The sequence below is a fragment of the Oratosquilla oratoria genome, chromosome 21 (assembly GCF_046742065.1).
Source record: "Oratosquilla oratoria isolate Oo_2021 chromosome 21, ASM4674206v1, whole genome shotgun sequence".
NCBI classification, from domain to species: domain Eukaryota; kingdom Metazoa; phylum Arthropoda; class Malacostraca; order Stomatopoda; family Squillidae; genus Oratosquilla; species Oratosquilla oratoria.
Genome location: NC_134797.1, coordinates 11,713,032 through 11,725,531, shown reverse-complemented (window position 1 = coordinate 11,725,531; position 12,500 = coordinate 11,713,032). Strand labels below are relative to the sequence as shown.

Genomic DNA, 12,500 nt, shown 5'->3' with positions numbered 1-12,500 from the left:
GGAGGCTAAGCGTTGGTTGGAGGAGTAATTAGCTTGGCGCCAGCCTGGCTCTACTCTGCGACCGTCGCAGGAACGAGGGAACGAGCAAGCAGGCGCGCTTGCTCATTGGCCGGGTGACATCTGCCCACATCACGTACGCTACAGCACGGCCTGGCTTGACGGCTGATTCGGCATTAAGTCGCCAACCCTCCCCCCCCCCCCTCTCTCTCTCTCTCTCTCTCTCTCTCTCTCTCTCTCTCTCTCTCTCTCTCTCTCACACACACACACACACACACACACACACACACACACACACACACACACACAGTTGTGTAGCGGTACCGCATTCGACTGCACATTCAGGGATCTCTGTTCGATCCCCACCCAGGTCTGAAAAACGTCATGGCATTGTAAACCGGCACCCCAGCTCCGGTGGGCAAGGTGTGTGTGTGTGTGAAGAGTGAATGAAGTTTAAGCCTCCCTTACCATATCTTCACCCCGTTGTCGTTCGTTTTCTCTCTAAACCGGTCATTTTCCCTCCATTGAAAATAATATAATGATATATCCAGGATTGTGGCCAAAGATATTTTATTATGGACACTCGTGTCATCATGTAATGTACATTTTTGTGTTATCTTTAGTTTCTTTAACTTTATCATATATTTTCAGTTGAGGAAAAATGACCGGTTGTTGGAGGGATCATAATTGGACGAGGGATTTCGTCGGGAGGGAAGATGATCGGAGACGAAATGAACGTGATTCACTAGACCCACCCTACCACTAGCACCTCTTCTACCACCGCCACAACTACTATTACCACCACCACTACTACAACTACCACCACCGCACCGCTATCCACACCACTACCCAGGCCACTATCCCTACAGTCACTACTATTGCTACTGCTGCTGCTACCACTAATTATACCTAGACTAGCATTGCCTGTTTCTTAGTGTTTTCGATTTTCACGTGTTGTCAAAGGACCCATGACGGACTCTTGCTCGGCATCCAGTGCCTCCTTCCTTCACCATGGGGGCGGCGACGGCACCCCCTCTGCCGTCTCCTCCTCCTCCTCTTCACTTCTTCCTCCTTGCGATTCCTTCGACGATGGCCTCTACTACCGCCCCTCTTACATCACAACCACCACCCCTCTTACATCACCACCCCATCAGCACCACAACCATCACCACAACCACAACCAGCACCACAACCATCCCTACCACCAACTAACACTACCACTACAACCAATCCAACCATAACTTACCACCAGCCCCACAACCACCACCCCACTTTTTATACTCCACCAGTGCTTTTGCGAAATGCCAAACTCCGGCTACTGCTACCACTGCTGTTGCTACTACTACTATTACTGCTACTACTACCACACACACACACACACACACACACACACACACACACACACACACACACACACACACACACACACACACACACCTACCTACCTACCTACCTACCTACCTACCTACCTCATCCTTGTGGTGGAACCTACTACTATTACTATTACTACTGCCCCGCGGCCACAATATTTGCTAATGTCATCGTTATCGTCAAGTCAACGCAAAGAGTCCCATGGCGGCGGCCACCGCCCGTTGTCTCTTGCTCACAGAACCAATCACCTCCTCACAAGCAACACCTTTTTGAATCGTCCTCCTCTCTCTCCTCAACTGCTCCTTTTCCTTCTCTCTCCCCCACCTCCGCCCCTTCCCCTCCCGTCTCTCCTTTCCCCGCCCTTATGCCCACTGGCGGGAAAGACGAAAAGCGGGTGAGGCCGGGAATAGGGGGATTTGGGGGAGGGGGGGGGTGATCAGAAGAGTGGAAGGGGGAGGGCGGGGTGGATCCCGAGGGAGCACGTGAGGAGGTTTGGCGGGAGGGGCGGGAGGATGTTCTTTATGTGGCGCAGTTCTCTTGTGCTCGTTGTGCAGTGCGGACGAGCCGAGCGCTCTCATCCTCGAACACTTACTCGATAACCTCAAACCTCCTTCCCGTTATCCTGAAGAAGTTCGAGGGTTACCCTTGACCACTGCGCCTGCTGTTCGCGACGACAAGAGACACACACCACCTTTGCCCAGCGCGCCCTTAAACCACCGCAACCATGGTTCAGCTAGTAAGTGTCTCCGCCTTCGTCGACTTCTGCAGGAGGGGCACTACTATTCGTATGAACTTAGGGTTCTTCCTGTATATTAGTGGATGAAGAGACGTCTTACCGGTCTGGTTAATTTTGAAACGAGTGCACGCACACATGCATGCACAAGACAGGCATATTGGAGAATAAGGAGAGAGAGAGCTCAAGTTAGAACCATACATGCTGTGGAACAGGATAAGAGAAAGGAACCTATGAGCGTTCCTCCTCTCTTGTGTACTATATTTTGGTACATTTATGTAGCGCACACACACACACACACACACACACACACACACACACACACACACACACACACACACACACTGACGTGAATGTTCATGGTTCATGGAGAGGCGAGAAAGAGAAGTTTGCGGGAGTGACGTGGCAGGCGCAGTCGTGCCACCTTGGAAGATGATGATGTCTTTGTTCCGCCGTGGACTGCTTGCGATGATTTGGGGCCAAAGGGATAAGTGTCCGTCCTCGAGGTCCCGTTCCGTTGCCTCTCGACGGTTAGGGTTCAAATGGAGTCGATTTCGAACTCGAGGTTGTCCTCAGGATTGGCTCGGCTCGTCAGGCGGCAACCGACCGGCCGGCCGGCCGGAGAGTGGTGCTGTTGCTGCTGTTACAGACTTGGAGACAACAGCGGCCACAACAGGCAGACAGGAAATGACACACGCGCGTGTGTGGGTGTGTCTGTGTTGTATGTGTGTGTAGAGTGCGTGTGGGTGTGTTGAGTGTGTGCGCGCGCGTGCACATGCTTGCCCGGCAACGTCCGTGTCCGTGATCCCACATAAAAGTTTGTATTAATGCGCGCTTGCGAAGGAGAGGTCGGGGGGGTGGGGGTGCTTCTTGTTCTCTGGGGTGGCTATGTTGCAATTCCCTCTTCTCGTCATGACCAGGAGGCGACCCGCATCGCTGCTTATCTTCCTAGTGCTCCTGTAGGAGGAGGAGGAGGAGGAAAAGGAAATAGCGCTGCTCTGCGAGAAAGCCTAGGCTTACATGCTGCATGCAAGGTTTCTGCCAGGGCCAAGGACAAGGTGACGGTGATGATGGTCCTCCGTGGGACCGGACCTGCGACTCGGGTTTGTATCCGAGTTGGGATGGGGGGTGGGGGTGGGGGGGAGTACGCGGAGGGGAGGGTTTCCTCAACCACCATAACCGTCGCTTCCGTGGAAGTGTTGTAAGGGGGTGACGTCATCGCGAGGATGAGTAAGAGGTCCCACGTCCCCACCACCTGCTCCTCCCCCTCCTCGACTTCCACCATCTGCTCCTCATATCCTCCTGCGTCGTTCCTTTCCTCCAGCACCCTCTCCTGTCCCACCACCACCACCACCACCACCACCACCACCACCACTGCAACCACCACCACCACCACCACTGCAACCACCACCACCACCTACCCTGAATTCCACTTCAACTGTTCCCATCTACCACACACATCTGGTTCCATCACCTAGTTATGCTTCTGCCTCCCCCTGCCCCCTCCAACTCCCTGCTCCACCTGCTGTATCTACTCCACTCCCATCACCTCTCTCTCCTTTTGCCTCTGCTCCTATGCCAGCTTTATAATGTGTTTTTCCACCTCCAGGAATTTCCTGTGCCTCTCTCTCACCAGCTCTCCCCCACTATCTTGCATATACATACACATGTCGCACGCGCGCGCACACACACAAAACGACCTACCTCTGGTCATCTTTCCTCGTGATCACCTGCTCTTTCCCCCCCTCTGCTCTCATGCTTATGGACGCGCGACCGTCGGCTGCCACACTTTTCTTTCCCGTATTCTTCCCCATTCTTCATTACGAAATGTTTCCCCCCTTCTCCCTCCACCTGCTCCTCCTCTTCCACCAGTTCCCCCTCTTCCACTCCATCACTTCCTCATCTTCATCCTCCTCTTCCCTCCAGCCCACCACCTGCTCCTCCTGTTCCACTCCTCCACCTGCTTCTCCGCATATATTGCTTGCTGACTCACACCGAAGCTGTGGGTAGTCGCTTCAGTTCACTCAACGCTATTAATTACTCCCGCTTCTCCCCGAGAAGGGGGTAAAACTTATGCCACGATAGCGGACGTCAGCGCTGTCACCATTCTCGGGACACCACGCCTGTCAGCACCACTGACCACCACCGCACCCACTTCATGCACCACGGCAGCGGCCACCACCACCACAAACACCACAACTACTACCACCATGCACCCATCCTCACAACCACGGTAGTACTACTACTGCCACCGGATATACATCCATCGTTATATTATCACCATTATAATTATCTGATCATTATCATGTCCCCCTTCCCCAAGACAACTTAGTGTGCGACAAAAGAAAAGCCAGAAGACATGGAAGTAAACTTGGAAAAAATAAAATGTATATGAAGGGTATTATATTTCCCCCCCGCTAGGATGGATTGATTCGTGGCACGCTTCCACAAGGAAATATTAGCCGGACAAAATAATCTAAAAGAAAGGTTGACCGATGGAAACGAACTGGGTCCTACGAGTATAGGGATTATTCTGTATATTACAATTGGTTAAACGCACGCACACACACACACACACACACACACACACACACACACACACACACACACACACAGGGAGTTACAGATTTGCTCTATCTCTATATTTATCTATCTATATCTCTCTCGAGGTTGGTTAGGAATACGACTGGGGAGGTGTGTGTGGGACAGGATGTCCGTCCCGCCTCCTCAGTCTCCGTCAGGCCGTCCCGCTCGTGACATTCGTGACACAAATGGGCACCCCCCCCCCACCCCCACCCCCGCGACTGTGCATTCTTTTGGGAGGCGATCTCGCTTTCAGTAGTGACCCACTAGAGCAAACTATTAAAGAATACCCTCTCTCTCTCTCTCTCTCTCTCTCTCTCTCTCTCTCTCTCTCTCTCTCTCTCTCTCTCTCTCTCTCTCTCTCTCTCTCTCTCTCTCTCTCTCTCTCCCCCTCTCATTCTCCTCTTCACTCTCTTCTCTCGTCTCCCCTTTCTCCCTTCTTCCTCTGTTCCCTCTCTCCTCTCTCCTCTCTCCTCTCTCCTCCACCCTCCCTCTCGTTCACCCCTCTCCCTACCTCTCCCTCCCTCCCTCCTTCCTTCTCTGTCACTCTTCATCTCTCCCTCTCTCTCCCTCTCCACTCCTCGCCTCTTGTCCTGTCCTCCTCTCTATTCCCCATTCCCTCTCTCCTCCCTCTCCTTTCCTTAGTGTGTCTCTACCCCCTACCACCATCCCATCCTCTTGCTCGCTCGCTCGCTCCCTCCCTCCCTCCAGCCATGAGAACCTGAAAATCCCTGTGTGTCAGTGTCTGTCTCTGTCTCTCTCTCTCTCGCCTGTTGATCAGAGGTGGACCTGGGCTAATGGTATGGTAATGGCGATTGTGAACAATTGTGTGCCAGCGATGTCTTGTGTGTAGACCAGACAATGCGTGGCCTTGGGGTATTGTGTAAAAAGCATTGCCTCATCAGCCCCGGGCGACGATAATCTCTACTGTTGTGTACAGGAAATGTGTTCTGGAGGGCTGCACGGGCATTAAGAGGCAGGGTGAGGAGGGTTGGGTGGGTGGGGGTTGGCTGCCAACCCCCTTTTTGTCATGTGTACCCCCATGCTTGTGTAATTCCGTTATTCAGTCGCGTGGAGGTCAATTGAGTACAGAATAGTGTTGGCCTTCACCCACGGCCTACTACTGATAGTTTGTTTGTGCCCCCGTCCCCCCATCCCCACGGGGAAATAGGGGTTGGATCAGGCAATTGATAAAGGGCGTAGCGTTGTTAAGAGGGTAAGAACAAATAATAGGATTTATTTCACCTTACTGATATACATTTATAATTAGACCGTCTGTACCATATCGTTGTAAAAGAAAATCAGTCAGTAAATAGAAAAAACACCAAAGCAAAGAAGGGGAAATAATCTTATCTATAAGCTACGTTTATCAGGTTGTTGGGCCAACGGAATGGGAACATTAAGAGGCGCACTTGTTGCTGCCAAGCAGTCCTACCGCCTGGACAGGAAGGCCTAATCTCGGGCCAAGTTGTTGCCTCGGCCTCGACGCCCCGACAGAATGGGTCACGGTATGCACCGCAATGTTGTTATCGTGGAGAAATGTATGTTCAAGCCTATGCGGGTGAGAGATTTCCCTGGTCTCGGTAATTTGTAAGCGTGGCGCCATTAACATACAGAGAGGCGGTGTAGATCGAGCAGCAGCGGCCATCTGCTCTACCATGGAACCGTGCTTCCCCCCCCACCCACCCCCATCCCTAAAACCTCGACCGAGGAGCACAAACAACAGCAGCAAAAGCACAGGAGATTAGTAGAGCGCAGCACACCAGCCGTCCTAAATTTGAAGGCCAAAGACTTCAAGGAATTTGGCGATGGAATCACCTTCATCTACCCTGCCCCCCCCCCTCTCGGGCCCAATGCACGGGAGCACGCACACACACACACACACACACACACACACACACACACACACACACACACACACACACACACACACACACACACACACACAAATATGGATATTTTCTATTCACCCTCATCCACCCCTCTTGGTGGTGCGGGAACTTGTCTTTAAGTGTGCGTCCGTGTAGAGTTTGCTAACTTTTCTCTCTTTCTCTTTTGCAGGTAAACGTCCGCGTGACCACCATGGACGCAGAGCTGGAGTTTGCCATCCAGCCCAACACGACAGGCAAACAGCTCTTCGACCAGGTGGTCAAGACCATCGGGCTCCGTGAGATCTGGTTCTTCGGGCTGCAGTACGTCGACTCCAAGGGCTACACGACGTGGCTCAAGCTCAACAAAAAGGTAAGTAGGAACCAACCAAACTCCCCCCCTCCCCCCTCTCTCTCCCTCCCTCTCTCTCTCTCTCCCCTCTCTTTTTCTCTACCCCTCTTTTTCTCTTCCCCTCTTTTTCTCTTCCCCTCTCTCTCTCTCCCTCCCCATCTCCCCCTCTCTCTCCTTCCCCATCTCCCCCTCTCTCTCCCTCCCCATCTCCCCCTCTCTCTCCCTCCCCATCTCCCCCTCTCTCTCCTTCCCCATCTCCCCCTCTCTCTCCTCTCCCCTCTCCTCTCCCCTCTCTTCTCTCTCCTCTCTTCTCTCTCCTCTCTTCTCTCTCCTCTCCCCTCTCTCTCGTAGTGATATTGCCAAGTACTATATATTTTCTTTGTGTGTGTTTGTGTGTGTGTGTGTGTGTGTGTGTGCGCGCGCGCGCGCGCAAGGAAGTAGATGCTGCTGCTGTAGAGTAAATGCCACTGCGTATGTTTTAGATATTCTGTATGTTTTTTTCTTTCTTTACGTGGAAATAGGGGCTGCTGCCGTAGAGTAAATGACTTTAGTTTGATATTCTGTATCAAACGTCACAGTCACATAATTAATTTTCAAACCTATTTGTTCCAGAAACGTGTTTGTATTCATGTTTTAAACACCAAGAATACATACGTTTTACAACAAACTACTTAGATAAGTTGAAAACCTTGATAGAGTGATTTTATTCAACGTTGTGATTACAATTGGGACTATGCATGGAGGTGGTGGTGGTGGTGGTTGGAGGGCAAACAAAGGGATTGGGTGATGGAAAGCACCGAGGAAAGGACCGCAGCAGTTGGGGTTGAGGGAGTGCGTGTAGTAAGGCTTTAGACTCTGGTTTAAAAGGATTCTCAAGAAGTCTTGAGACCTTTTTACTGTAGAGACCAGTGACGGATACTTGCCAACGGCAGCCCTGGAAGATGGACGTCATATAGAATCATCTCCCCGCAGGCTATCTTTAAAGCTCGTCGCCCTCAATCTCTAGAGCAGCGTTTCTCAACCTTTTTACCCTTGCGTAACCTTTAAAATAAATTGCATGTCTCAAGGAACCCCTGCGCAAAAAAAAAAAAAAAAAAAAATATATATATATAATATGTATATATATAATATATATATATATATATTATCGTAATAATGGATTAGATAGGATGATGTCATTATTACAATAACCAAGAATATGTCGGGCGTGTTTAATTATATTACGTATATGAAATTAGATAAAAGAAAAATCAAAAGTGCGTTAGCTTATCTCGCTTGTTCTCGCGGAACCTTCAGGGACCTTTTGCGGAACCTTAGGGTTCCGGGGAACCCTGGTTGAGAACCGCTGCTCCAGAGGCTGACACCTGATATAAACCAGGACCCATATTTCTTTCTGTCTCTTGTGTTTGGCAGCTTAAGTTCCATTTCCTCCGCCTTTTCACCGAAGAGCTGATTGCCTCCTGCCATATTCTGCCACCTTCACATTGTGATGAGGAAACTCCCACATTAAGGACAGCAGTCCAACATCTCGTTCCGAAGAGTTCAATATGAGTGCCAGAGGACCGCTACTTTGCAGTCGAGGACCTTGAGGGAACCGTTCTTATGGAAGAGCCCTGTGGAGGAGGTCAAGAGTGTCAAGTCCTATTGGGTCCATAATATTAGTCATTTAGGTCCCGGGGGCTCTGGAGGAGGGAAGACTTCCCCCTAGAGGTCTTGGGACTTAGCTGCAGAAACAGTATTGAAGAGCTGGGCAGGGGTGGTCACTAGTATCGGTCAATATAATTCGTCAATTTATATTGATAATACGGGACCCCCCCTTAAGGTTCTGGTGGAGTTGGAAGAATCATGCGAGATATTGAAATCTGAACTATTAAGCGTTTAGGGGGAGGGATGGCTACACGCTTTGGTGGGGTGTATAGTCGTTGCCGTGGTTCTCTAAAATGTCTGGCGGCCTAGAAGTTCCGTTTACCTGAGGAACGCCATGGCTGGAACGGGGTGGTTTTCCACAAATCCCTTGTAGAGTACATGTTATGTTGTTTGCAGTTTTCCATAATGTGTAGTATAGTATGGGAGGGTGAAGTGTTGCATCCTGGATTTATCTGTGTTGCGGTCATCCAGCCGCCTCTGGAGTGGATAGTGGAGGTGTTATGTTTGTCTTTGGACGTTGTCACCTTAGTTTTCTTGACGAGAAAGCAGTCTTCCGTCCTGTGGCAGACAGACTCCACTTGTGGCCGAGGAAAGGAAGCCACTTTATGCAGATGGGAATAAGGAGAAGGTAATTTCGTCATGAAAGGATCGTCGATCAATTGATCGACATCCCCCCCCCCCCTCGTCTGACAGGAATTATATTTATGTATGTAGTATGTTATCACGTAAAGGAAGGCACATGTGCCTGCCTGCCTGCGCACGCGTCATGCAGTGATTGCTGCCACCCACTGCTCATCCAAATGTCGTCGGAGGTCATTGAACTTTTGGATGGTTAGGGGAAGATATTAGGACCGTACTTTTTAAAAACCCTTCGCCAACCCAGACGAACGCGCTGTACCGTTAGAAAGTAGAATTTTGCCAACGTCATTGACTATGCTTAGGAAAATTACCGAGAGATTTCGTGGACAAGTCAGTCAGCCAGGTAAACTAGGAAACCCAGTAAAAGTTTCCAATTGTAGGAATCATCGTTCGCCAAGGCCGGCGAAAGTTTTAAAAGTGCGGTCCTTTAATGATCCCTGAGCAGCTTTTGTACAATGTAAGCGTCTTCAAGTTGCAATGCCAGGCAGTCCCTCTCCGCAGCAGCAGCAGCAGCTAAATAAATCCGCCTGACGGTAACTAGAACAAACCATTAAAGTGTAATGTCAGGAAATGGTAAATGGGGAGAGGCTCGAACTTTATTTCTCTTCAACGCTACAGAGAAGGACTCCCAATAGTCGAATGAAGTCGCAAATCAAACGAGGGACAACAGTGGTAAAGCAGACAGTAACATAACAGACTCATTATTTCGTTGCTGTGAGACGGGAGGATATTATACTAAAACGCTGGAGGGACTCCAGTAGTGGGCGTTACAGTAGGTCTTACCCTGGTGACCAGTATTCAGCACAGGCTAGAAACGTGTTGGCCGAGGCAGTCACCTTGGCCCAGTGTGTTCGGACAGTCGCCGCGAGGGTGGTCCGTAGGACCTGGGGAGAGGTGACGGGTCCCCTTCGTGCGTGCAGTTCGAGACGTTTTAATGAGATGCAAAATCTGTTCTGGTGACACCAATGCAGAACCGGAACTGCGCGGCGGCAGGTGGTGCCTGACAGTCTCCCCACTCCCCGCTTCTCTCTGTATATATATGTACTGTATATATATATATATATATATATATCTATATATATATATATATACAGTATATATATGTTGTGTGTATGTGTACCTCAGTCATTGACTCCGTAGATATAACCGGCGACGGATACCTGCAAGATGGACAACAAAGTTGCTCATTTTCCGAAATGTGGAATTTAATCGAATGCTAGAGAGAGCAAGAGAAGAGGAATAAGGAGATTGGAGAAGCGAGGCGTCTGCGGCGACATAGTCCAGCAGATGTCGGGTGCCGCAAGCAGGTGTTGGTGGTGCAGCCTTGAGCCGGCAGGTTGTGCCCACGTGTGTGTGTGTGTGTGTGTGTGTGTGTGTCTGTGTCTGTGTCTGTGTCTGTGTCTTTCCTTCTTTCTTTAGTTTACCCGGTGGCGACATTATGGTTGACCAAGAGAGGAAATGAGACCGGGGGAGCTACTAACAGTATGTGTAAGGGACGACCTGAGCCAGCCCGTGTTACCGGCGATTCGGCCTTGGCCGAGGCAAGCCGTCCGATCGGCCAAAACAACCTGACCCAGCATAATGATGCAAGTCACTCCAAGCCGAGGCCTTCCCTTCATACTGGAGGGAACCGCTCCAAAGGCAAGGGGGGAGATTTGAAGGTTCCGTCCTCCATTGTCACGTTTGCGGCCGGCTTCTTGGATCACTACTTGTGACTTGCCCCAACCAAGGGACCCCCCCGCAATACACGTGAATATAATTTGTTGACAACATCGAATGAATATCGTCTGTACTGACCGTGTCGAGTTATCACATAATTCTAGAAGGACAGCCAGAGAATTTTTGGTTGATGTTGAAAACGCGGGAGATGCCGTCGCGGATGTCGGTAAAGGGGAACAGTGGCAGTAGTTTTATTGCCACTGAAATTGGATCCCGTAAAAGCGGCGGTGTTTATATATATATATATATATATATATATATATATATATATATATATGGGGGGGCTCGATCAAGTCCTTTGTGGCCTCAGTGCTGCTTCGGTATTTTATTCTGTTCATAGGACGGGGGGGGGGTGTCTCTGGGCAAAAGTGGGTTCCTGTGCCACCAGTGCCTGTCTGCCATCTCTCTTACTTGCCGTCCTAGTGATCATTTACTTAAGGCCCCACACGTGGTCCGTATTTATTGACTGACAATACTGTGATGTATGTGCTTGTGCATGCATATATATATATATATATATATATATATATATATATATATATATATATGATTTGGTACCAGTATGACATGGTCATGGTAGTGATGTCATTAATTCAATATAGTGAAAAAAATGTACATAGATCCTTCACAACGTACACAGATACAGTGTTTTGTTGCTAGCTGTTGGTTGTATGTAACGAAACCCCACATGTAATCGATACGTCTATCTGGCCTTGTATACCTGAGTGCGTATAGTGTGTTCGCCTGTTTAGGCCTCCACTGCACGGGTTGGGTGCAGATGAGGTGCCCCTTTCTTTCGTTGAAAGGGGGTGATATTTTGGGGGGAGAGGGGAGGGTGTCCCAAGATGCAAATAACAACATTTGTGGAGGGGAGCGTCTTCTTCCTCTGCTTGGGTTGTGGGGGCAGCTGGATTCTTGATTCTTGTACCTCGTTCTGCAAGTGAATGTTGTTAGAGGATGTTAGATATATTTTTCTATTGGCACGTTTGCTGTGTAGCGTGCCATGATTTTAGACCCCTCTCCTCCCCTTCTCCCCCCCCCATTCTCTCTCTCATTCATATGTGGGAGCACGAGGGCCTTGTCTGGGCTCTGAACATCTTGCCTTGAATCCCTTAAGAAAGCGATATTGACATGAGCTGAATGAAATCTGTTGGCGCGCAAGACAGAAAAAAAATCGTGAAGGACATCGCTGTAGCGAGGGACTTCATAGTCGCTTGACCTCACTCGCGCAAGGTCTTGTTGCCCCTCCCCACCCCCCTCCCCAACTACTGTACAGCTAAAGGGAGTGAAGTCGAGCGGCAGCCTCTCCTTTCCACTGCCCCTATGCTCCTCTGACTAGCCACACTATCCCACCTCCTCTCCACAAGGTGTGTCTTACATAAGCACCACCTCACGGGCTCGAACAAAGCCCGAGGAAGTGACATTTCACAAAAAAAAAAAAAAAAAAAAAAAAAAAAAAAAAAAAAAAAAAAAGTCTGGAGTTGTCCAGAACAAAATCAGTGAAGAGCGTCGCGCCATGACAGTGTGTGTGTATTTACCTAGTTGTATTTTACGAGAAGAGAGCTATGCTCGTAGTGACCCGCTTTTGTAT

At 49.8% G+C, this 12,500-nt stretch overlaps 1 protein-coding gene across 6 annotated transcripts in view; it reads left to right on the top strand.

Annotated features, from left to right (window-relative positions):
• Positions 1 to 12,500, top strand: part of Moe (moesin) — a 175,269-nt gene that overhangs the window by 129,816 nt on the left and 32,953 nt on the right. For 3 of the 6 annotated variants that reach the window (XM_076204288.1, XM_076204289.1, XM_076204287.1), the window contains exon 3: positions 6,746 to 6,925. In XM_076204288.1, the coding sequence (XP_076060403.1) occupies positions 6,746 to 6,925 (180 nt within the window). Of the gene's footprint in view, positions 1 to 1,894; positions 2,105 to 4,177; positions 4,335 to 6,745; positions 6,926 to 12,500 lie in introns of those variants that run through there. The other 3 variants (XM_076204290.1, XM_076204291.1, XM_076204286.1) reach the window with 3 other exon arrangements.